We start from the raw sequence: 27652 nt of genomic DNA, 5'->3' as shown, positions 1-27652 counted from the left end.
TTCTTTTCTTTTTTTTTTTGGTGACAGAGTCTCACCTAGGCTGGAGTGCACTGCAACCTCTGCCTCCCAGGTTCAAGCTATTCTCCTGCCTCAGCCTCCTGAGTAGCTGGGACTACAGGCGCACACCACCATGCCTGGCTAGTTTTTGTACTTTGAGTAGAGATGGGGTTTCACCATGTTGCCCAGGCTGATCTTGAACTCCTGACCTCAGGTGATCCACCCACTTTACCCTCCCAAAGTGCTGGGATTACAGGCATGAGCCACTGCGCCCAGCCATCTCCTTGTATTTCTATATGATATTTTGTCTTAACTAATTAACCAATAACTAGTAAAACTCTGGTTAACTGGTACCTACACAGTCAGAACCCACAATTACTTCTTTTAAGAATGAAATCTGGGCTGGGCGCGGTGGCTCACGCCTGTAATCCCAGCACTTTGGAAGGCTGAGGTGGGCGGATCACAAGGTCAGGAGTTTGAGACCATCCTGGCCAATATAGTGAAACCCCATCTCTACTAAAAATACAAAATATTAGCTGGGATTGGTGGTGCGCACCTGTAATCCCAGCTACTCAGGAGGCTGAGGCAGGAGAATTGCTTGAACCTGGGAGGCAGAGGTTGCAGTGAGCCGAGATCACACCACTGCACTCTAGCTTGGGCAACAGAGTGAGACTCTGTTTCAAAAAAATAAAATAAAATAAAAAAAAATCTGACTCTAACCATAAATAACTTAGATCTTTTTCAATAGCCTCTTACTAATCTTTATTTTTCAAGTAGGGTTTCTCACAAACGCTTGGAGGTTTCTCATTTCTATCTACATGGAAAATTTTGTTTGAGATTTTATTTGTCCATATAGGGTTTTGTTGCTTAGCTAAAGTCATCAGAGGCAACCCAAACTAACATTTTACAATGTCTCTTTCAAAGGCTTTGAGAGTGCTTCAGATGGAATGTTTATTTGATTGCAAATGTGAATAAATAAGGAATCCGGAAAGCAGGTATATGGCTATATTAAGGCAAAGAAAGTGCCCTACAGAAAGATCAACCAAGTTGGGCATGGTGGCTTACACCTGTAATCCCAGCACTTTGGGAGGCTGAGGCGGGTAGATCACTTGAGGTCAGAAGTTTGAGAACAGCCTGACCAACATGGTGAAACCCCGTCTCTCCTATAAATACGAACATTAGCTGGACGTGGGGGTGCAGGTCTGTAGTCCCAGCTACTCAGAAGACTGAGGCAGGAGAATCGCTTGAATCTAGAAGGCAGAGGTTGCAGTGAGCTGAGATTGCACCACTGCACTCCAGCCTGGCAACAGAGCGAGACTCTCTCAAACAAACAAACAAACAAACAAACAAAGAAAAAAGAAAGAAAGAAAGAAAGAAAGAAAAAGAAAGAAAGATCAACCAACGGAACTGAACACATTAGAAAGGGTTTTATCAATGCTTAACCTTTGAGAGTCCGTTGGGTAAATGTCTGATGAGCAGACTGTTGTTATTTTGACGTGATAGCCTCTGAACAGTCTGGCTAACTGGGATTGATACTGAATTATCTTCATTTATAGTTGTCTAAAACAAAGCTTGCCAGTGAAATACAATTTGAGAGGTAAAATCAAAGTTGCAACGACTAAAAGTGACAGGTGAGGCAGTTGCAAGGAATGCTTGTTACATGCACATCAACCAAGACGATGTAGTGGGAGTCACACAAAGCCTATAAACTCTCCAGGTACCCGCCAACACACAGACTTAAATTTGAGTTAATAAAGGAACGACAATAGCAGCAGCATGTATGAATTTAGAACAACTCATTAAGACTACTGTACCTGAAAACAAGGGAATTTGTTCTTCCAAATCCTAAAACTAAGGACTCTGTGATCTCAATGCTCTCTAGTCTCATCAAAGGCACCAACTGCTTTAACAGAACTCCCACCGATGGGGTGCCTATGGCCTGAAACAAGTTGAATACAAGTGAAAAAGAGGTAACATGGTAATGGATGGTTCCTTTAATCAAAGGATGATTCCATTGTAACAGTTTCAAAGTACTGAACCACATCCCAAGGCACTGCCATCATTTCAGGAAACACACACACACCTACACACACACACACACACACACACAACCCCACAAATTTAATACAGCAAAATGAATGCAGGTCTCACCTGGAACACAAATTCTAAAAAAAATTTTTATAATGGTTTTCTTCTTTTTAAAACCATTTAAGTCTACAAAGCTATCTTTAACAAGATAATTTATTTAATCAAGGCATGATTTAAAGGTGAATATTTAGTGAGGAGGGACAGAAATGTAGTGTGGTGTTGCAGGACACAAACCAAACCTCAGGGCACGAATAAATACAAGTCACTCTATGGTCTTAAGCAAGTTTCTCAACTTTTCTTTATCTTTGGTTCCCCATTTGTCAGGGAGGAGTAATAAATTATTCATATAAACACTCAATGGAATTTAGAAATGTGTAGGATGAAAATCTGATCCCATAATACTCCAGATGGCAGGCACAGTGCAATGTGCACTGTGAACTCTAGACAAACAAGCTAAAAAAAAACCTTACAGAATAATTCTTCTGAAGCATGTCATGTCACCTTGTTATCGTAGCTCACTGTACCATCAGGTGTGGTCGCCATTATTTCTGGAGTGGAAGCTCTTAAGTGTCCTGGGCTCATAATACTGGGTTTTGCAACTCCAAAACAAAGAATTAGGTAGTTTCTCCACAAAGTGACATAGTTGTCTCCGCTGCCGGCAGTGCTGGTTTTCTTGGCATTAATTGGGCTACTAGAAATATGGAATCAAAAACAAGAGTGAAACTAAGTTCTGGATTTTAAATATCACTTATTAAATAAAGATCATAGGAAGTACTCAAATAGAGTTGAACAACTGTCGATTGAGAGAAGAGTATCTGCATTGGATGAGAAGTCAAACAGAAGAACTTTCAAGTATCTTTTACCATTAAAAGTCTGAAATTATAGACTTAGACAATCATACTGATTATTGAGGAAAAAACCCACTAGCTTTAGACAAAAATTTTTTAATGTTTTTACTCAATGTTAAGAATTCTCTAGTAGGAAGTTCAGAAATTGGGATGATAACATCCCAATCTCTTGTACAAAATGAAAACTTAAGAGGGCAAATGGAAAAACAACAGGGCAGAGGAAAACACAAGGATGCCTTACTTTGGGTCCACCAGAGGCATCACCGACTGGAGTCGAGTGAAGGCATAAGGCCAGGCATAGCTGAGGGCTGTGGGGCAGTGCTTGGGTAAGTTCTCCTGCCGGAGGAAGCTGAAGAGGCAGAGGACCCATGGGTCTTTGACAGACTGTGCGAATATCCAGACATGGGAAGGGCTTTTCACATCATAATGGCTATTGACCAGGACTGCGTTCCATTCCACCAGCCACTGCAGATCCACATTGTGGGTGAGTGGTAACGTTGCCTGTAGGTATAAGAGGTAGGTTGTGAGTTAAACCCGAACTGAAGTTATCCCTCCTCCACAGGGCTCAGCCTGGATACTCATTCTTGCACAGTGCTTTTCCTGAGTGCACTGGACTGGCTTTGAATCTGAAATACCAATCCTGCACCTACCACATTTGACCTTGGTGTGTGGTCATCAGTCTTCCTATGCTAAATGATAAGCAGCTTAAGTGCAAAATTTAAGAACTTGGATCATATTTTGACAGGTTTATCGTCACAGAGCACTGTGTATCAGTACACAGAAGCTGTTCACTAATTATTTGTTGAATGAACATATGACAGTAAATTTAAACTGAACCATGGATTCACTATTTTAAAATTCTGAAAAGTTATTCATCTCTGAGATTCACAAATACGTTTTTATCATTGTAATTAATACATTCTTAAAGCTATGATCTTCTCTATCTTTCCTTACACTAAAATATCTTCCCTTTGATTTAGAGAGAGGGCTAAGCACAATCTCTTTTATGAAGGGCATTCTACTGAAAGTTTTTGAGATAAGATACCTACATATTCTTATTTTATGTATGATGTATGTATGAAGACAGAGTCTTGCTCTGTCACACAGATTGGAGTGCAGTGGTGTGATCCTGGCTCACTGCCACTTCCGCCTCCCAGGTTCAAGTGATTCTTGTACCTCAGCCTCCCGAGTAGCTGGGATTACAGGCACACGCCACCATGCCTGGCTAATTTTTTTATTATTGTTTAGGAGACACAGGATTTCACCATGTTGGCCAGGCTGGTCTCGAATTCCTGACCTCAAGTGATCTGCCTGCTTTGGCCTACCAAAGTGCTGGCATTATAGGCGTGAACCACCACATCCGGCCAAGATACCTACATATTCTCGCCCTATGATAGCAAGTAAAAATAAAAATCCCTTGAAATCTCTTGAAAGGTAAATATCTATATTAATAACTTCTTATATTCCATTTTGTTCTCTTTTAAGTCTAGATACCAAAGTTCAGGGGAAATCAATTTTCAAATAATCCAGCTATTGTGCCAAGAGAGGACACTGCCTTTATGTTTGTTAGGCATGTAAAATGATAAGTTTATCCATTGGGTTTATGAGTTCCCATGGGTAAGAGTGTTTTAATAGTGGCCTCAATGGTCAATAGGCTGTAAGGGGCAGAGATGGAGCTGCAGAACCTGAGAGATGAGATGGCAACATAGGCTCTGCCCAAAGCCTGTGACCTGGGAAAATTACTGAACATCCTAGAATCTCTGTTTATTGAATGTATGACTTGGGAATTATAATGCTGATCTCACCAAATCTTTCAGTGAATTACATGAGATAACAGCTGTAAAAACACCTGGCACAAAGCAGGCATCGCTTCTCCCATTACTCTCTCCCCGTTTCTGTACATCTTCCTAAGTTCAGTATTGCTGAGCTAGTTACCCAGCTTAAGATTTTGATTTTGGTACACACAGAACAAAAGTACATGAACAAAATATAAAGCGCTATCTGTAGGCAAGTAGGATACGTACATTAAGCAAAGCTTAATATTCCGTTCCATGTCAAAACAATTTCAAATTCTAAAAGAGGGAGGACTATTTCACTATGACTGTTAAGGTCTGCAGTACCTGGCTTATAGTTTTAGTGTATTATTATTATGACCATAAGCAAGAACAGGGCTACTAAAAATAGGAATCTGTGTTCAATCAAGTCAGAAAAGGCCATGAAGAGCTCCGAAATATCTTCAGGTTTTGTATACACTTATAATTATCTGACAAGTATCTGCACATCAGGCATCCGCAACATCAGTAACATGGATTCTGCAAGGAGTCTCAGCTCTGTCCTGCCTCCCTTCAGCTATTTAGCCCAAATTAATGCAGGTCCTGTTCTTACACTTTTATTTTTAAAGTCAGATAACTAAAATCAGTTTAAATTTCCCTTCTACACTTGTTCAGGAAATTGAAAGTTGCCAAAGGAAGAATGTATTTGTGTAGCAGATAAACCTCTCCTAGGTTCAGAGTCCAAACCTGGGAAGGAGAGTTCGAGAGACCAGACTTGACCCTGGGCTCTAAAACTCCCCTTTTGGGTGACTGTGGACTCATCCCTTAACATTTTTGAATTTCAGTAACTGTGAGAATCAAATCAAATAATAAATGTAAAAGCACTTTGTAAACTATAAAGTACCACATAAATAGAAGTTACATATTAAGTACAATATTAATTGCTAAGTCTAATATTAAGTGATAAGTACAATGAAAAAGGCAAAGTAATTTTCCCTAAGAATCCTGAGCAATTCTTCTTAAAATTGTAGTTTACAAATATTATCTATATTCCTAAGACCCAGATTTTGTGTAAAATTTATCTTAAACTAACATCTGAAGAACTAGTCTTATCTTCATAAGTACCTTTGGGTCAGTTTACTAATCTGACATAAACACCCAAATTATTCCACATAATTTTTCAGTGACTCTCTACTTTAGATAGGTCCAGAGCTTTTAAGAGCCATTAATTGGAATCAAATGTGTACTTACTGAATCCGAAACTGCTACATGAATAAAACTTTCTAGAATGGAAGAACTTAGCTGATCCATGACATCAATCATCGGCCTGTCGTCATCCTGTACAAAGGGGAGGCGATTACTCTCTATGGGAAAATGAATCCTCCCCACCCACCCCACCACCTTCGTCTGATACATGAAGCAGGACAGCTTGCGAGACAGCGATAAGGATTTTCTCACAGAAAAGTGAGTGCCTAGAGGGTGGAAGGCAGTGAGTAAAACTCCTGTGGTTCTGAGCTTCATCTTTCAAGTTTAATGGAAGATAATTAGAATTCCAATTTCACATTGTACTGAAAAGACATACACCTGAATTTCAGACTCATACATGTACATGAGAATCTACCAACACCATACGTTATTCACTATGGTGTTCATGTTATTAATTTTGAGAAGTAGAAATCCTGCAAGAACATGCTTTGTTAGACCACCAACTAAAATGCTACTTACTTTAAGTCACTGGTCTGTTAAAATAACTGATAAATTGTTTACTGTGACTGAATTTTAGTCCCAAAGAAACCAGACTGACAACACACTCTTTGTAGTATCTACATAGTATATAACGATTTGATATAAGATGCAAATTGGAAAGGGCACGAGAGAGTATCTAAGTGAAAATGCTACATGAATAATACATAAATGAATGGATTCATTCATTTATATATCATAAATAAATTCATCCATTCATTTATATATTATGAACATAATATATGTAATGAATATATAAATATTCATTTATATATTATATATTCATTCACCACCCTTTATTATGGAGAAATTTGAAAATATAAAATTATTTACTCAAAAGCCTTATAGAAAAGCCTTAGAATGTCTCTATTTGTGTGTGAATGACAATGATTTAAAAAACATTATGGCAGGTCAAAGAAAACAACATATGAGGAACATCCTTGATGCAGTCTACTGGATTAACACTTAAGAAGTGGGGCGTTAGAGCCATGTGTATATATCTGTTGTTGAATTTTGGCTCTGTTACATTCCAGCTGTTGATTTTGGGGAAGGCATTTAACCTCTCTAAGCCTCAGTCTCAGTATCTGTACAATGGGATAATAACCAAACCAATCCTTAGGTTATTATGAGGGTTAAATGAGATATTCTATATAAAGCACTTAGCAGAGTACCTGACACATACATGGTAATTATTATTATCATTACTTTCATAATTACAAACATGATGAAGGTTTGCTAAAATATAGCATGTCTTAGAAATTCATTTAAAAGATGCCAGAGATGTGGCCCTGAAATATATCAGAAAGCTATCTAAAGAAATGTGAACAGAAAAGATTGTGAAGTTGAAAATATTTTATAAAGACAGTGACTATGTCAAGTATTATAAAACCAAATTATTTTTAAAAGAAGAAAATAGAAAGTGATAATTTTCTAAAGAAGTATATGACATGAAAAGCTGGTCCTTCTTTCATCAAATTATGCACTTGGTTTGGCCACCCAAGCTACTTGCAAGAGAGCAAGAAGTGTTTTCTGTACAACATTTGGCCAAATGTGGGGTGTTAGCAGGCATTGATCATGCTTAATAATTGGCTTCCTTCTTCCATTTCAAGAGGACATGTTTTTTGTGATGCCATTTTCTACCATCATCAAGATTAAACATCTTTCAGTTTGCCAAACTTGCACCTTGATCATTTCAAATGAGATATATTATTTTTTCAATTTTATTCTCTAACATAAAGTAATAGTATCTTCTTAATTAGATGTGTGTTGAACACTGTGGAGGAAATGATCCATAGCCTAAATTAATCTTAAAATTCTTTACTTCTTAGCAAAGTAATGTCCCTGGAGAACTGGGATTGGTCTTTTCTATTGCTTTTAGAAAACATGACTTACATCTAGTAGATCAAGAATGCTATTACAATCGTTTAAAACCTAACAATGAATGAAAAATGCGACACCACATGTAACATAAAAGTACATGAAATAGTAATGCATCATTTGTACTTTTTTTTTTTTTTTTTTTTTTTGAGACGGAGTCTCGCTCTGTCACCCAGGCTGGAGTGCAGTGGCCGGATCTCAGCTCACTGCAAGCTCCGCCTCCCGGGTTCACGCCATTCTCCTGCCTCAGCCTCCCGAGTAGCTGGGACTACAGGCGCCCGCCACCTCGCCCGGCTAGTTTTTTGTATTTTTTAGTAGAGACGGGGTTTCACCGTGTTAACCAGGATGGTCTCGATCTCCCGACCTCGTGATCCGCCCGTCTCGGCCTCCCAAAGTGCTGGGATTACAGGCTTGAGCCACCGCGCCCGGCCCATTTGTACTTTTTAATCTAAATTTCAGAACAGTTGAAAGTAAGAAATGGAAAAATTCAGAAGACAAATCCATACCTCAGGCTGTCCCAGGGCAACAAATAACGCTCGAATTTCCTTGAGTATTAAAACGGACAGTTTGCGTGTGGCCACCTGGAAACTGCAGAGTAAAACCAGAGCAAAACCTTCTACAGCGTGGAGTACACTGCAGTGGGGACCTCGTTCCGACTGAATTCTGTGACTGGAGCCATTTGCAATGAGCTGTTATGCAATAAGAACAACATTCTGTATTCAGCAAAATAACAATGGAAGAATAATAAACTCATGTTTTATATATCTTTTGCACATTTGACCTTGTAAATGGTAAAATAAATCACAATGGTTTAGAACCAGACATGTCTATGAATGTATTATTACTATTCATGAAATATCCTAGATCCCCTTTTGTCTTTCAGATCAATTGTTGCTGTGGAATATCATCAACCATCTGTTACTTCTGATGAAAAATAACTCTTCAAAGGCTATTAATGTTAATAAAAACACAACTCCTTTCATCTTTACCGCTTGGTATTACACTGTATATACAATCAAAGTGGCCAAAGTTGTTATTTAAATTCTCCACAGACTTTTGGATACTATTAAATCGAATTTTCAAACATTTACTTTCTATTTCTTCTTGCCTACTTGTTTGTATGTTAGATTCTACTCTAGGTTTTGCACAGGTGTGTGATGGATTCTGAAAGTTCCCAATCCCCAACCAAGTGAATCTAAAGTAAAAGCAAGCCAGTAAACAGGGAAGTTTCCACCTTCATTTTTGTTTTCCCGTTACAAGCACATATAATCCTTGGTTTCCTACCTATCATGTGTTGGCATGTCTACAACACAGGGAAGGGAGAAGGAGCTGAATGTCATCTCTGGGGTTAGCCTCTCAGGAATCCCAGCTGTTCCCCAGATGCTACTATACTGCCGTGAGCCTCCACAGTCTTTAGACTCTCAGTTCCACTCTTCTCCAGCCAGACCCCTTTCTCCATCTGCTCATTGCCAATGCCAAGTTCCCACTGCCCTGGTTCTCCTCTGACAACACTCCTCCTCAATGCGCTCTGCAAAACGTTATCGCTACCTTAACCATTTAGGATTGAGACATGAAAGGATAAAGAAACCACAAGACTGCGCTGTCTTCTCCATGGATATTGAACAAAGCAACCCAGGTGTTGCTGGCTAAAAACAACTAGTGGACAGCTGACTTTTATATACCTGTATCCACAGCCATATTCATATCAATATGTATATCCATATGTACATCCACACCTACACCTACATCCACATCTACATCCACATCAATATCCACATCTATATCCACAACCCTATCCACATCCTTATCACATCCACATTTACATCCATATCCATATCTACATCCACACCCACACCCACATCTATATCCACAGCTACATCCACATCCACATTCCTATCCACATCCATATCACATCCATTTACATCCACATCCTATCTACATCCACACCCACACCCACACCCACATCCATGTCCACATCCCTATCCACATCCACATCCCTATCCACATCCCTATCACATCCACATTTACATCCATATCCATATCTACATCCACACCCACACCTACATCCACATCCATGTCCACCCACATCAATATCCACATCCACATCTATATCCACAGCTACATCCACATCCACATCCCTATCCACATCCATATCACATCCATTTACATCCACATCCACATCCTATCTACATCCACATCCACATCCACACCCACATCCACACCCACATCCACATCCACATCCCTATCCACATCCATATCACATCCATTTACATCCACACCCACACCCACACCTACATCCACATCCACATCTATATCCGCATCTACATCCACACCCACACCCACATCCACACCTACATCCACATCCATGTCCACATCCACACCCACACCCACATCTACAACTACATCCACATCCATGTCCACATCCACAACCACGTCCACATCCACATCCACATCTACATCCACATCCACACCCACATCCACCTCCACACCTACATCCACATCCATGTCCACATCTACACCCACATCCACCTCCACATCCCTATCCACATCCATATCACATCCATTTACATCTACATCCACATCCTATCTACATCCACACCCACATCCACATCTACATCCACATCCAGGTCCACATCCACACCCACATCCACATCCACACCCACATCCACATCCACACCCACACCTACATCCACACCCACCTCCACATCCCTATCCACATCCATATCACATCCATATGTATATCCACATCCTGTCTACACCCACACCCACACCCACATCCACATCTACATCTGCATTTACATCCACACCTACATCCACATCCACATCCACATCCACACCTACATTCACACCCACATCCACACCCACATCCACATCCCTATCCACATCCATATCACATCCATTTACATCCACATCCACACCCACACCTACATCCACACCCACATCCACATCTACATCTGCATCTACATCCACACCTGTATCCACATCCACATCCACACCTACATCCACATCCATGTCCACATCCACACCCACACACACCCCCACATCCACATCCCTATCCACATCCATATCACATCCATATGTATATCCACATCCACATCCTATCTACATCCACACCCACACCCACACCCACATCTACATCTGCATCTACATCCACACCCACATCCACACCCACATCCACATCCACATCCACACCCACATCCACACCTACATCCACACCCACACCCACATCCACATCCACATCCACATCCACATCCACATCCACATCCACATCCACATCCACATCCAGCTCTAAGTCCCTGGACTGTAGTCATTTGCTCTCACAAATATATTTGCACCATACTTCTCTGAAAAAAACAATTTCTATTCCCTAAATGACCTTGTGAACGTTAACAAGTCTAACCTGATGTGGAATATCATGCTCTGAGTTTCTTGGTCACAATTTATGCCAGTGGAAGAACTAAGGCCCACCACCAGAGAGGAAGTTCCTAGGTGGCTGGAAGTAAGAATTCTAAAGGTTCTAGACTGCCTCTCATTCACATATGTAGTGCCTAAAAGAATATAAATTCAGCCGGGCATGGTGGCTCACACCTGTAATCCCACCACTCTGGGAGGCTGAGGCGGGAGGATCACTTGAGGTTGGGAGTTCGAGACCGGCCTGGCCAAGATGGCAAAACCCCAATCTCTGCTAAAAATACAAAAATTAGCTGGGTGTGATGGCATGCACCTGTAATCCCAGCTACTCGGGAGGCTGAGGCATGAGAATCACTTGAACCAGGAGGCAGACGTTGCAGTGAGCCGAGATCATGCTACTGTACTCCAGCCTGGGCAATAGAGTGAGACTGTCCCACCCCACAACACCAACAACAAAAAAGAATATAAATTCATGGGTAAGGTGTGAAAATCACCTCCGAATTTCTGATTTTGTTGGCTTGTTCATAGACTTTTCCTTGTGTCTGTATGACTAGTTTCCACTGGGTGAGCAGCTGCAGCAGCAACTTCAGGGACGAATCAAGGAGTGTGTGATGCATATCATTTACTTCCCGGAGCAGGAAGTTGGTAAAGCCAAATAGGACATCTTCTCTCCAATCTGAGAAGTCAACAAGTAAACCCTGAAGAGAATTTTGTGCAATATGTCGCAATTCATCATCCATATGAATAGAGAGCCTGTGAAATGAATAACAGACAATAAAATCATTTACTTTATTAACTGGTCTTCTAGAGCTAAGAAGGAACATCTATTAATACATATCTCTTCTACTTGAGTCTGAAAATGGGTCTCCCTTATTTTATACTTAGTAAATGACTTACATAAATACTTTTTAAAAACTTCTAATTTGGCCAGGCACAGTGGCTCACACCTGTAATCCCAGCACTTTGGGAGGCTGAGGTGAGACGATTGCCTGAGTTCAGGAGTTCGAGGCCAGGTTGACTAACATGGTGAAACCCCGTCTCTACTAAAAATACAAAAATTAGCTGGGCGTGGTGGCACATGCCTGTAGTCCCCGGTACTTGGGAGGCTAGGCAGGAGAATCGCTTGAACCCGGGAGGCAGAGGTTGCAGTGAGCCAAGATCGTGCCACTGCACTCCAGCCTGGGCAACAGAGTGAAACTCCATCTCAAACAAAACAAAACAAAACAAAACAAAACAAACTTCTAATTTTAGAATTACTGAAGCGTTGCAAAGATAATGCAGAGTTTTCTGATATAGTGTTCTTCCGGCCTCCCCTAATGTTAACATCTTATATAACCATGGTACATTTAGCAAAACTAAGAACTTAATATTGGGAAGAAGCTATTAACTTTACTCAGATTTCACCAGTTTTCCAATGATGTCCTTTTTCTGTTTCAGAACGCAATCCAAGACATCACACTGCATTTAGCTGTACTGTATATGAACACTTTTTAATATATCACTGGCTACAGAATAAATTAGTATCGAATCCTATTTTTAAGGATGAGGAACCTGAGTACTGGAGAAGCTAAAGGACTCATCCAGAAGCTCAGTATAAATGAGCAATCAGAGTAAGGCCAGTGGTCCTAAATCGGTTTTGCTCCTTGGGAAATTTGGCAATGTCTGGAGACATTTCTGGCTGCACACCTTGGGGTGTGGTAGAGGCATCTCTCCAGTGGGTAGAAGCTAGGGATGTTGCTAAACACCCTACAATGCACAGGACAGTTCCCTGTGACAAAGAATTTTCTGGCCCAAAATGTCGATAGTGCCAAGGTTGAGAAATTTTGAGTGAGTTAGCAGAATTCTAGTGTATCTGTGGTTTAATCTAGAACAACACAATAATATTAAATCTTGACGTTGGTAGGATGGATTATTGCTAACCTATTGCTTTACATATTCATTCATTTATTTAATAAGCAAAGGCTTTTAAGAGACACCTTCGTAAGATTCAGTCATTATATGGCCTGTGTACAGCACTTAGGATATTGAGTTTGGTGTGGCTGTGTCTATTGGGTGAGGTGCCTGCAAGAGCAAGGTGTGAGACAGCGCTGGAGAGGAAGCAGATGCAGCTCACTGAAGGGTCTTTGGGCCACCCAGGGAGACAACACAGCAGGGAAGGGGTTCAGAGTGTGTACTCTGGAATCAGAATGCCTGGATCAGTGTCTTGCCTCTGTCACTTATTAGCTACGTGACTTCAGGCTATCACTTAATCTCTAAGCCTCAGATTGGTGAAATGGGGGTACTAACTGTAACTGCATTCCATAAACCTGTTGTGAGGGTCACTGAATTATCCATGTGCAATGTTTAGCACTGCACAGATCATAGAGCAGGCAGTCAGTAATGTTAGCTATTATTAGAAGAAAATGAATTGTATCCTGAAAGTTATAGGGAAATAAACATGATTAGATTCACTCTTGAGAAAAGAGAGTCACGCAGGAAAGGGAGAATGCCTTGGAGAAGAAACAAGGCACAGGTCACCTAAGAGGTCACTGCAGTGACTTAAGCAACAAGTGGTGAGGGCCTGACCAAAGCAGAGAAGTGTGGTAGGGTAAGGGCAGATGGAGGCCAAAGACACTGAAAAGATAGAGTTTCCAGGACTCGGTAGCCTGCAGGTGTTCAGTGTCAGAGAAGAACATGGCTGAGTCAATGGAGGCTCCATACCCAGGGCAAATAGAAGACAACGTTGCAGCCCAGAGTGGTTAATGAATCTGCTCAAAATTAACAAAGGGAAGAGCCAGGAATTCAATCTAGGACTTCTAATCTTTAATCCAAAATACTTCCCACAAAACAAGCCTGGCACAAGTCACCCTAGTTATCACTCTCAAATAGATAGCATTTCAAAAGCCTGATAAGATAAGCAAACTCATCTTATTTTCTAAAGCTTAAAGTACACCAGTTGGTCCAGTCTGACAATATAAACTAGGTAAAAAGTTCTTTAGTTCACAGATTTACACTGAGTCAGGGAATATATTTTCTGTCTCAAAAGCATGCAAAGTTCTAAACAGACCCTGAGAAGGAAGAGCTAAGCTAATTTTTCAGGGACGTCTTATACAATTAAATCTACAGTTCTTAAGTAGTTGCTGAAAAAAGAATGAGAAGCCTTTAACCTGGGCTTCCAATCTAGAATTGTCTGAAACAGGAATTTTCAAACTTTCTTTATAGTGCATTCAGCAACAGATCTATTTTTTTTTCCAACAGAAGTTTATGTAGAGCTCTGTGGTGGTGAATTTTATGTGTCAACTTGGCTGGACCTCGGTGCCCAGATATTTGGCTGACATTATTCTGGATGTTTTTGGATGAGATTAACATTTGAATCAGTGGACTCTGAGGAAAGCAATTTCCCCACCTCATGTGGGTGGGCCTCATTTGACCAGCTGCAGGCCTGACTAGAACAAAAGACTGGACTCCCCTGAGCAAGAGAGAATTCTACCGCCTTTAGACTTCATCTGCAACATTGGTTCTTCCTGGTTCTACAGCAGACTGCGTTTGGATTCAAACTGGAAACTTGGCTCTTCTGAATCTCCAGCCTGCCGGCCTTCAGACGAGAATGGCAGCACTGGCTCTCCTGCATCTCCAGCTTGCTGGCCCCCCATGAAGATTTTGGACCTGCCAGTCTCCATAACTACATGAGCCAATTCCTTACAATAAATCTCTTTCTCTCTATATACATCTTATTGTTTCTGTTTCTCTCTGGAGAATTCTAATACAAACTTCAATATATAGATACATAAAACCTGAGTCACTCTGGTTAAAGCTGGGGGTAAACGGCCGGAAGCCCACCCATTTGGGGAGAATACACTCCTTCACTGGCCAAGCAGCTGAGTCATCTCTGCAGTCCATGGTTTGAAAACACTAGTTTATGAAAAGCACTTGAAGTCATTTCCCCATCTTATGTTTATTATTCTAATTTACTATATTTAGACCTGTCTATGGTCCTGAAGGTCTTAGAAAATAAGCTTCCACAGATAACAAGCCACCATTTTTAGGACAGGTAATAGTTTAGTAACCAGGAACTGCAGACACTACATAAATGTTAACTGATAGTAATGACAGTGGTCACAATTTTGTGTCTCCCACAAAATTCATATGTTGAAGTCCTAACTCCCAGTACCTTAGAATGTGACCTTATTTGGAAATGAGGTCATTGCAGATGTAACTAGCTAAGTTAAGAAGAGGTTGTGGGCCCCTAATCCAATATGACTGGTGTCCTTATAAGAAGCGCACTTTTGTAGACAGACAAACACATGTGGATAATGCCATATGAAGATAAAGGCAGACATCAGGGTGATGCTTCTACAAGCCAAGGGATGCCAAAGAGTGCCAGCAAACTACCAGAAGCCAGGTGACAGGCTTGGAGCAGATTCCCTCTCATAGTCTTGAGCAGGACACAACCCTGCTGACACCCTGATCTTGGACCTCTAGCCTCCAGAACTGTGAGAGAATAAATTTTTGGTGTTTAGGCCACTCATTTTTTGACACTTTGTTATGGCAGCCCTAGCAAACCAATATAATCATGAAACCAGGCAAGAACCAAGGACGAAAGCCATGTCACGGTCTATTTTCATGAAGCCTTTAAGTAAAGGCTTTTAAGTAAAGAAAAACTTTCAGCTTTCCAAATGAGATCGATTCTACTCTTCATCTAACTTTGCTCTCACGCACAATCTGCAATCTAGAATCTGTTTTAACTTCAAACACACAATGCAGGATCATTTTCAGGACTCTTGGAGCCCCAAGGCAGTGTAGTCCTTGCTATTCCTGGTGGTCATGTCTCTTAAAATGACAGTATTTACCTACTCTACCAGTGAAAGGCTTAAAAATATTCCTGGAGGATGAAGACCAGGGAGGGGAAAGGGCTTCTGGGATAGAAGGCTCAGCTGGTTATAAAAGTGGAATGTTTGTAGAAGAAAAAGGCCCAGACTGCCACAGAACTGAGACTGAGAGGAAATCACCTATCAAGACAAGTCTGTGGGTAGCAGGTGAGGAGTAAGGGGAAGAAGCTGTGAAAACGACAAGGCTCCCTCCCTGTGTCCTGTCCCTTGAAGCGTATAAGCAGAGCGCTGCCTGTCAGATACAGGTGCCATCTCTTCCACTCAGTTCTTCCTCATTTTTACTTTTATTAGATTTTGACCAGATAATCAAGATCTTGTGAAACACATGCGATTTTACATTATAAAGCAGGAAAAAACCAAAAACAAATACAAAAACAGCTATCTAAAAGGGAAAAGAAGGCTTGGAGTTAAATAAGAAAGATGTCCAGACATTCTGACTACCCAGGAAGGCAGCGTGGAGCTGGCTTACGGATTTATAAATCCTATTAGATCTCCTTCTCTAGCAAGGATGAGTGTGAGAGACAGCAGTTCCCCCAACTGGGCCATCTTGATAGAGAAACTAGACCAGGAAAGAAAGAACAGGTCTCAACTGCAAACTAAACAGGTGCAGTTATAATTTTAAAAACTGTCCTTTGAGAAAGTTTGGTGGCAGCAATTAAGAGAGAACAGAGAGACTTTAAGAGAAAGCAACTTGTGAAGATATCTGGCTAGCTTGGGGAACTAAGGCTAAATTTCTGAGAAGGTGATTTGGTTCTCAGAAGCCTACAATAAAAGAAACCAGTGTTGCCAATACCAATTGCAGCTGCCCCTCCCAGGCAGCTGGGATCAGGAGCACTAAGCAGGCCTGGTGTGATTCTCACTGCTCATGTCAGAAAGCGAATGCACAGCTGTATTCTGCACAGGCCACCTGTGCCACTGCCAGTGGTCCTGGGCCCTGTCTGCAGTGATGGAGAACAAGTGAGTGGTGTGATCACAAGGGCACGTGCTGCTCAGACAAGGGTGCTACTGAACAAGTCAGGACATGTCATAAAATGGGGAAAAAATAGAACAAAGCTGCCTTCTTGGTTGGTCACATCAGAAATATGACTTTTAACGGAAAACACTTGCATAAGCTGAGCTTCGGATTCTGATGGAATCACCTCAGTAGCTTTTAGTAATGTTTTTTACAGAGATGCAAGAAAGAAAAGGGGCGATTTCAAATTCACAAACCATATCCAGAAGAAAAGACAAATTAGGAGAAACATCCTCCTTTGAACTAGGCAAGATAAGCAAAAGCTTATTAGGAAGAAGTGCCCCACAATGTCACCAAGGGCAGTGGAGGAAGAAACACTGAAAGTGAAGCCCAGCAGACAAGGATTTCCAAAAGAAGGAGCTTGAGAGAGGTGGACTATTCACCACCAGGGCAGTTCACCAGAAGGGGTGGAAATTTCTTCTTTGAGGCTATTAAAGAATGAACTCCCATCTATTTACAGTGGTTTGAACTACACCTCAACTAAAATACAGAAATATGACTAAGGGAATTATTGAGGCAATATATACAATTGAGACGAGTTCTCTTTCAGCTACTCCAAACAACTAACCACTTTCCACAACACAGGCATATGTGGAAAAGGGAAAGCAGAATAAATGTTTAATAATTTTTAGATACCCCAGAAGACTGTGGAATCTGTGTATGCATTATCTCAGAAGTTTCTACAAATAATAAGGAAACACCACACAAAACGTGTTTATTATTTTGCATAAAACCAATGACATTTGGAAAATTCTATAAATTTGGGAAATAGATTTACCCTTCTGAAATTCAATGTCCTTATCTAAAAATAAGAATGAACATGTGCCCAGCTTATCTAACATAATGTATATGAAAGGCATTGTATAGCACGGTGTATGTTCTTTGAATGTGAAGATATCTGAAAATGATAAACTAACATTTGCTAAGAGCTTTGAAAGAGGAGGGTGAATACTGAACAGCAAGTCCTTGGTGCATGCAAGGTACTGCAGGAAGTGACAAGGACAGGAGCCTGTGGACTGCTAGCGAAAGCTCCCTCTTGTGGTCAAATGACACAGCAGGAAACATCTAGGAGAGGAGAGTGAGAGAAAAAGATGGCGGCTGCCAAGGTGAGACAGCTCCCCTTTCTGTCTGGAGAATCCTCAGGGATCCCGACAGCTGCGCAGGTCAGGCTCTGCAGAGGATGGGAAGGAAGCACCCCCATGGGTCTTACCACGATGTCAGGAGGGCCTGTGAAGCTTCCATGGAGCCACATGGAAAGGTTCTCACACTTGGCTATTATGAGCTGGCTGAGCAATACATGTAAAGTAAGAAATCTAGTAGCTTGAAGAAGGCAGTTTTCCAGCTTCGTTATATACACTGTTGTCATGTGCAACATACTAATGCATGTCTGAGGTGTGAGTGTCTGTGATATTCAGCCATTACTTAAAGGGCAGCAAGGGCCTGAGAGCAGTTGTGTGGGACATACAGTTGAAACTCCTTACAGGGAACTGAGCTGGGAGGGACGGAAAACCTGCATGAACACTGCCCTTATTTTACCAATTATGAAAAAAATAAAACAAGTTTTTAAGTTAAAAAAAAGTACCACGGATGTGACTGTGAAGTGTCAGAAATAACAGGTCTTACCCCTCTCTGACTAGACCCTGTATTATCTCAGGTCAACTGAATCTGAAGGCAACTGGACTGTGAGGGTATAAAGTGACTGAAGACTTCTTGTGTGGCACTCGAAACCCACATTTATTGCTATTGAATTACTTCACTTTTGTCCTCTGACCCTCTCGAGGAGATCTGAAGAGGCTCATTTTCTCACAGGTTAATAGGACTCTATGTGCAGGTCGCTAACTCTAGTTATCCTTCCCCCCGAGGAGAACAGCCTCTGGCTTCTTTTGAAGCTTATTAAAAAGGTCCCTTCATGGATTTCGCATATAAACCAGGCATTTTCTTGATTTCTCCCTAAGACTTAAACTCTCAGGAATATTTATTTGTTCTGTTCCCTCAGGAAAAAAAAAAAGAAAAAGAAAAACAAAACAAAACAAAACAAAAAACAGCACCCATTGCTTTGGGCTTGGTAAGAATGTAACTAATAATAAACAGGACGCACCATAAATAGCACTAGCATTCCAACCACATCTGACAGAATTCCCTCCCAACACGCCTGGCACCATGGTCTGGGGGTTTGGGCTTCACTGGATTGGGCTGTCAATGTGATTCCAGAGGTAGGAGCCTCCCACTCAGACTTATGGCAAAATAGCATTAGAGACTTTACCAGAAAGAGAACACTTCATGCTGTTCAAAACACTTGGTACTTCAAAGGCCTCGGTGTATATAATCACCATAGACTTCTATTGAATAACGTGAACTTTCCTTCTACTTCAATTTAACTGAAAACTTTTTCCCTGCAGACGCCTCCTCTCTCTAACCACACGTCTTGTCAGCTAGCCCTCTCAACAGTCCTAAGAGGTAGGCAGTCTCATTCCAATTTCACCAAAATTTTACCAAGGGAAAAGGACAGGCTTGAGGGTTAAATAATTTGTCCGGATCATGCAGGTAGTAAAATGGCAAAGGAATGTAGGGAAATGAAGTTCAGGTTTTTAGAGGATTGTTTTCTTCCGATTCTCTTGTCCTGCTTCCTCCATGTCTGTTGACGGTAGCCCCCTTTCTCCAGATGGTCATGCGGCCGTGGAGGGGGCCTTTTCGCTCAGCCACCTGTGCTCTGGGGAAATACACATCTCCTGATCATGCCGCCCCCTCCAATGCTGTCCACAGCAAACGGACAGGTTCTCCTTTATGTTTTCGGTAGCTCTAGCCCTTGTCTCACAGCTTTTCTCTATTCTCAGTCTCTGCCCTCATCCCGGGTGACTCAGTATTAGCATGGATGACCCTTCCAGTCTTAGTCTCTCTTTCCCTCAGCTTCCCCCAGCCCCTAAATCATCCTGTTCATTATTCTTTGGAAACCCACTCTTTGTTCCTCCACAGGTCTTCCCCTTGCCCTGAACTGGAAAGCCCTTTTGGATCCAGGCTTACTTTTTCCTGTTTCCCTTTGCCTTCCTGCTTCCAGGGAATGTGCTCTTTGCTCATATTCTGGTTGCTAGGTCTCAAAAGGTACACCCTAAGTGTGGACTGGAAGGAAGAAGGATCCAGTGGGTGACATTGGCAGCCAGAGGGTGGAAGGCTGTGGTCAGAGAGCACCGGCTTGAAATCATGGTTTTGAAGGTAACAGACCTTCAGGAAGCCTTCACATCCAGCACTGTTCTTGTGCTAGTGGTGTCAGGAAGGAGGAAGGGAGTGGCTGTGTCCAAATGCAAATCAAAGACTAGGAAAGGGCAGTAGGTTCTAAAAGTTATTACTAGACAGCAAGAGGTAATCAACAGAGGGGCCAAGCTGGCTGCCCACGTAACAGAGGACTATGACCACAATAACCAGGAGATGTGGGGCTCCGTGGGGACACTCAGAGCCTCAGGAGGCCACCAGATTATGTGCAGCCAGGTGGGGTGGGAGCTTGGGTTATTTATTTGAATATTGATGGGAAAGGTGCTCTCAGAAGGTCAGAGAGTGTGAGTAAACGAGGCTATGTGTAATGCATCATTCATTCAGTCAGCATGAATATTTGTTATCCTTCTCCAGACTTTTCTTTTATTCTACCATAATCAGATTATAGAGCCTAAATTGACATTTTTTGTCATCTTGTTCCCCAGCTTAAAACTTCATCAGTCCAAATGCCTCAACAAGTACTTAAGATTAGCTGAAAATCTACCTCTTCAATCTTATTTCCGTTTCCTTTCATCATTGGGTTTGTAAACTATTTTCTCTTTTCTCCCCCCAAACCAATGATGACTTTTGTTCTTCCTCATTCCATGCATACCATGTGTCTAATAATTTTGCTTTCCAAATTGCACTTAGGTTATGTCACTTTTGATTTTTAAATTAAAGACATGCATAACTGTCAACTGGAGCTCCAGATCAATGTGAGATAACTAAGCTTACTAAACTATAATAAGATAATTTCACTCAAAGAAAATAAATTTTAGGTTCTCATTGGATTGTGCATTGGGAGGGTGATAAATATGATTTTGGGCAGTTTTCTGAAGCACTATACTGAAACTAGTTTAGGATATTGACCACCTGCATTCTTGTCCCCCTGGGGGTCTGTGGGCCTCAGATTGGGTATCAGACTCCGAATGAACTCTTTTTTGGCCATACTCATTTCATTTCCTGGTTCTACCTCTGTGCCTTTGCTCATGTCTCTGCCTTTACCTTTTTGAACTCTACCTTCCCTTCAAGGGAAGTTCAAATTCCACCTTCTCTCAAGAGTTATTTGTTGCCTTCCCCCGTCCACAGTAATCTCTTACCCATGAATCATGTATCATACATTTTTTGTGCCATTAGTTTGCACAACACAGGTTAGGGTTGTTAACGACCTTACGTGCTTATGTATTTGCTTCTAAGTTGGATTTTAAACCCCTTGAACATGGGAAAAATAGTTTTTAAAAATGTGTTTTTTCCTGCCCATACACAGTACCTCATTTGGTAAATATTTGTCCATTGTAAACTACCATTCTATTTTTTTTTTCAGGAGTCATGACAAAGGATTGAAATTAATTTTGGTCAAACAATGTTCTCACCTACCTAGCCAGCAAGTCAATAAGTTCAAGTTTTGACATCCCATCAGGAAGCAGTCGAGGAATAGCAGCAACACAGGTCCTGAAAAGATCTATTTTGGGCTTTCTCTCACCCCTAGAATTAGAAGACAAAATTTTAAAATAGGTCAAAAAGCTGTGAAAATAAAAACAAAATGAATTAAGTACGTGAACAAAGACTAGAATCCATGCCTTCTGAGTCACAGCCTGGTGTTAGCTCCATGTTATTCTCAAATGTTTATGCCCTTTGTAGCCTGACCAGTTCTAACAAAACTTTAAGTAATTAAATGTAAGATAGAAGTATATGTCTGAAAAGAAAAACGCTGATATCAATAGTATTTTACCTTGAGTTTACCCTTTGGTTGGGTCTAGTCCAGTTGCATTTAAAACACCAGAATCACAGAAATGGCTAAGTACATCCACAGGAAGAAATGTATTTCATTCATTCCTACATTCAGCATTTAAAAATGGAATATATATATGTGTGTGTGTGTGTGTGTGTGTATATGGAATGGTGCCTTTTGTAACTGTGATATCTAGCAGCTTCTCTCCCTGATGAGTTATGCTTCTCCCCTAGAGCCCTTTGTCCTGTTTTTAAAAAATTAAGTGCTTCCAAAATAAATCTTTCAAAATAAGGAAAACTCTGAAATGTATATAGTTGTGCAACCATTTCTGACTTTTAAAGTGATACTGATGGGCCTGACCTCTATGGAGATTTCCTTCTCTATTTTTAATTAATTTCTTGAGAATATGACTGTTTAATGATAATTAATGCCTTCTGTATTCTGTTGGAAAATGTGAAGGAGAAATATATATTTTGTGTTATTTCAATTTTTAGTTGTTTAAATAGGTAACTGTTTGATTTTTTTTTTTTTTTTTTTTTAGACGGAGTCTTGCTCTGTCTCCCTAGCTGGAGTGCAGTGGCGCAATCTCGGCTCACTGTAACCTCCGCCTCCTGGGTTCACGCCATTCTCCTGCCTCAGCCTCCTGAGTAGCTGGGACTACAGGTGCCCGCCACCACGCCTGGCTAATTTTTTTTTTTTTGTATTTTTAGTAGAGACGGGGTTTCACCGTGTTAGCCAGGATGGTCTCGATCTCCTGACCTCGTGATCCGCCCATCTCAGCCTCCCAAAGTACTGGGATTACAGGCGTGAGCCACCGCGCCCGGCTAACTGATTTTTAACCACTTATTTTATCAATAACCTTTACGGAATAATTCAACTACCCACCAAAATCTTTCAAAAGACCGAAGTGACAATATGTAATAGCATATCTAAAGTCTGATGACTTAGTCTTCTGAGCATAAATATAGAATCAGTACCAAATTAATGTGATCCCAGGACACAAGCACAATAATGAAAATGCAAAGTAGCATAAAAGTAATTCCTTTTTGGAACAGTAACTGTAGTCAGAATAGAAATGCAACTAGCAGAATCAATCCTCTCTGTAATCTAAATATCATAATCACACAGCAATTTTGCTCTGTAACACTACCTTTTAATGTGCTTTTACAAGTTTGTTGAGTACAAAATTGTTTACATGAAAAATAAAACACAATATGTTGTCTTCCAAAATAATCTGCTTTTGTGGGCAGTCATAAGGTTATTTTCTTAATAACCTTATGACTTTTGTCATCCATAGAGCATTTGCATGAACTGTTGAGGACCCTGGAGAAGAGGAAGCAGTTGCACAGGGCTTTCCTATCAATCAAGGAAAGAAACGTTTTCAGATGATATTCTCAATAGCTGTACAGTGTTAGAGCCTAGAGATCTCTTCTAATTGTTCATTTGTAACACAGTGAGTAGTTTAAACAGTTCTACTAGTTTGCTCACCAGATGTCTTTAACAGCTGGGATTATTTTTATATCTGTCGGAAAATGGATGACCTTGCCTGGCCTGAAGTGTAAGGGCGAACTCTGCCAGACTTCCAAGATGATAAAACAAGCCTAGATTAGAAACTAATTGCTGCATGATCTCCTCTTACTACTGCAGTCTTTGCTGTCTGGCCTTTTATGGGAAGCTTATAAATCCCCAAAATAACATAATTAAGAAGATTTATTAACAGATATTAAAATTATTATTTCTTTACTTCTTATTTTCTTTCTTTCTTTTTTCATACTAGCATGAAGCACAAAAGGGATAAGAAATAAAGACTGAGCAACACAGAATGTTCAGTGTTCAAGTTCTTACCCTACGTAGGGCCTGGGAAAGTGGTGGACCAGCTTCAAATATCAACTCCAGCGACTGTTCCATTAGTGTTGTGTGGGCCTCCACCTTCTTCTCCTAAATGCTTATGTGATTCCCTAACATTTCTCTTCTTCCTTTTTTTTTTTTTTTTTTGTTTAGAAATGAAGCAATGCGTTATTTTCCACTCAGGAATCTGCCTTGAATTCTAGCACGAAAAATATTTCTAGCCCTATCTGGGGGTCTTAAGATGTTTGAATAGGAAAAAGTAAAGAAAAATCTTAGAAAAAGTTTGAAACGGCCGGGCGCAGTGGCTCAAGCCTGTAATCCCAGCACTTTGGGAGGCTGAGACAGGCGGATCACGAGGTAAGGAGATCGAGACCATCCTGGCGAACACGGTGAAACCCCGTCTCTACTAAAAAAATACAAAAAAACTAGCCGGGCGAGGTGACGGGCACCTGTAGTCCCAGCTACTCTGGAGACGGAGGCAGCAGAATGGCGTGAACCCGGGAGGCGGAGCTTGCAGTGAGCTGAGATCCGGCCACTGCACTCCAGCCCGGGCGACAGAGCGAGACTCTGTCTCAAAAAAAAAAAAAAAAAAAAAAAGAAAAAAAAAAAGTTTGAAACATTGATTAAAACATAAATAAAATGTTTACATTTAAACATGTACCTTTTTATGATTTTGAATATATTGTTTTTGTCCTGAACCTATCTCATGATGCCTATTGATTATGGTTTTCCTTTAAAGCTCTTTTTTTTTTTTGAGGAAACAACTCTATGCATTTCTTTTTGTTTGTTTGTTTTTGAAACAGTTTCATTGTCACCCAGGCTGGAATGCAGTCAATCTTGGCTCACTGCAATCTCCGCCTCCCGGGTTCAAGCAATTCTCCTGCCTCAGCCTCCTGAGTAGCTGGGATTACAGGTGTGCACCACTACACCTGGCTAATTTTTGTATTATTAGTAAAGATGGGGTTTCGCCATGTTGGCCAGGCTGGTCTTGAACTCTTGACCTCAAGTGGTCTGCCTGCCTTGGCCTCCCAAAGTGCTGGGATTACAGGTGTGAGCCACTGTGCCTGGCCTAATGCATTTCTTCTATCTTCTACATTATAAATTGAAAATGGCTATAATATATGCAAGAAGTATGGAAAAATGAGGTAGAAAGTTTATAGATAATCTGGCAATTTGTGAGGTAAGAACTAGAACTGTGGATAATATTTTTAATGTTACTAATCTTGGTCAATATAAATTCCGCTATTATTTTGGTTGAAAAGTCTAAAGCAACATCATCTCATGCTATTTAAATCGAGTAACTGGCGAGCTGCAGGATAATATGCATTGTATAATCCCACTTCCATGGAAAAAAAGAGGTATGTATACACATACATTTATATTGACACAACGAAAGGAATGGAAGGAATCACACTGAGCCAAGAAATGGCGGCAGATTTCACGTGGGGCTCTAAGGAGGCTTTTATTTTAACTTTAGATTCTACTAAATACATATTTAAAATAATTCTGCATTTTTGCCTTTGCTTTAATCATGAGTACATGTTACTATCACAATAAAAATGCACACCACAATATGAACCTCTCTATATAGGTAACAATCTTCAGATTAGTTCTTATATTTGCAGTTGAATATGATGGATGACAGAATAAATTTACCTAATTATATTTTTGGAAATGATGCCACAGCTATCAAATGTAATTTAATTCATAGCCCAACAACAAAGTCCAAACTTTCTTAAAATATAGAATTATAACCTAATCCTAGTTCCTGCCATAGTTAAACAAAAACAGCAAATGCAAGTTCTAATTGTAAATCTAGATCTTCAGATTTTGGATAAGAATACTTGATTTGAATACATTCGAAGCTATGAATGCTTTCTTAAAATGCTTTCTGTGATGCAGTCTGTGATACAGTCGCACAGAAACTATGAAGTAGGAACTGTCATGAGATGTATATAGATGGAATGTCTGTAAATTTGGGATGTCACTATGTCACATGAGTTGTAATGGTGCCTGGGAACAAAATGCCATTTCTGAAAAACATGGACCAGTGAGTCATGGGCCTCATTTTCTAACTTACTGACCTAGCGATATTTGAGATATAAATAAAATAGATCAATCACAGATATGACCTTATTTTTATAGTTAATCAGATACTGTGAAAGTTTTTTTTAAACTATCTTTACTACTTTTTAGAACTCTAAGAAGATGAAAACAAAATACAGAATAAATGAGAATACTCTCGACTTGTGTCTTCTGGTTAATCTTTCATTGATAACTTAGTCTTTACTGTACTCACGTGATCATGTCTTCTGGTTCTTTGTTTAACATCTGTACGTTAGTCAGCATCATACACCTTCCTACTTCTTTATCAAGGTGCCTTAAAATGTTGTCTACAGCTTTTCGTACTTGAGAGTAATATAAGGACATGCCTGAAAAACATGCATTATAGTTATACCTTCAACTGCATCTGTCAAAGGATATCCTGATTTATTCATCCTCTATAACATTTTTTACTGAAGACCTTAGGAGTCAATGACTTCCTTGAGCAAAAGGGCTGTCTGATTCAATCTCATCTGCACAGCTTTTAGCATAGTGCCTTGCACTTAGTAGGTGTTCACCAGATAATCATTTAAATTCAATTTATAGGAATTCTAATACTCAATTGGAAGTATTTTCCAGAAGAGTTAAAATAATAAGAAAATACAAAATTCAAATTAAAGCAATTTGAATATTAAAGTTTCTAGTTAGCATAAGAAAATTCACCATCATTAGTGATTATGTGAATAAAGAATAATTCTCATTTGGGGTTAAGACTTTAATAACTCCATATGACCCTCTGAAATATATATGTTAATTTTTTAGTAAAATAAAATAACTTCACATTATAAATTCAAAAATGAAGAAAAACATATTTTAGCTATATTATTTTTATTGTTCTCATTAACTACACTGTCCATGTCCCACACTGGAAGATGAATGTGTATACAAATTATACAAATGAGAAGTAAATACCTTTGTATTTGAAATTTGTACCTTAGTGAAATAATTATTCATGATTATTCTCATGCATTACATCTTTTTTTTTTTTTTTTTTTTGAGATGGAGTTTCACTCTTGTTGTCCAGGCTGGAGCGGAATGGTGCAATCTTGGCTCATCGCAACCTCCGCCTCCCGGGTTCAAGCAATTCTCCTACCTCAGCCTCCCAAGTTGCTGGGATTACAGGCATGCACCACCACACCCCGCTAATTTTGTATTTTTAGTAGAGACAGGGTTTCTCCATGTTGGTCAGGTTGGTCTCGAACTCCCAATCTCAGGTGGAGTTTCAGCCTCCCAAAGTGCTGGGATTACAGGCTTGAGCCACCGTGCCCAGCCTATTACATCTTTTAAAAGTCATTTAAACATTGCATAACTAAAGAGAAATATTTCAAAGCAAAAAGTTTCCTTGTGTTTCCCTCAGGTCTGTAGAATCCAGTAACTATCTTAATAAAGTTTGTAGTAGGTGTCTACATTTAGGTACTTGGTAACAAATGAACAAATGCAAAAAAATCACCTCTTTAGATAAGATAGTTAAATCAGAAAATCATCTCATGTAGTCTAAATCCACAATATAACTTGATGTGTGTTGTGAGATTTGGCATGTTTAAAATACATGTTAAACTAATTTAACTAAAGAAAAAAAGAAGGAGATGAATGAATGAATTGATAAA

General features: G+C 40.2%; 1 protein-coding gene across 4 annotated transcripts in view; it reads right to left on the bottom strand.

Annotated features, from left to right (window-relative positions):
* The window catches only part of FRY (FRY microtubule binding protein), a 267764-nt gene that overhangs the window by 115852 nt on the left and 124260 nt on the right, over positions 1-27652 (bottom strand). For all 4 annotated transcript variants that reach the window (XM_028837192.2, XM_028837194.2, XM_077974167.1 and 1 more), the window contains exons 16-23: positions 26242-26374; positions 21740-21847; positions 11731-11989; positions 8332-8514; positions 5957-6043; positions 3175-3434; positions 2587-2776; positions 1812-1936 (exon numbers count right to left, since the gene is read on the bottom strand). In XM_028837192.2, the coding sequence (XP_028693025.1) occupies positions 1812-1936; positions 2587-2776; positions 3175-3434; positions 5957-6043; positions 8332-8514; positions 11731-11989; positions 21740-21847; positions 26242-26374 (1345 nt within the window). The remainder of the gene's footprint in view (positions 1-1811; positions 1937-2586; positions 2777-3174; positions 3435-5956; positions 6044-8331; positions 8515-11730; positions 11990-21739; positions 21848-26241; positions 26375-27652) is intronic.

The sequence above is a fragment of the Macaca mulatta genome, chromosome 17 (genome assembly GCF_049350105.2).
Source record: "Macaca mulatta isolate MMU2019108-1 chromosome 17, T2T-MMU8v2.0, whole genome shotgun sequence".
In the NCBI taxonomy this organism is placed as follows: Eukaryota; Metazoa; Chordata; class Mammalia; order Primates; family Cercopithecidae; genus Macaca; species Macaca mulatta.
Note: the sequence above shows the minus strand (reverse complement) of the source record. Positions and strands in the feature narration are given on the sequence as shown.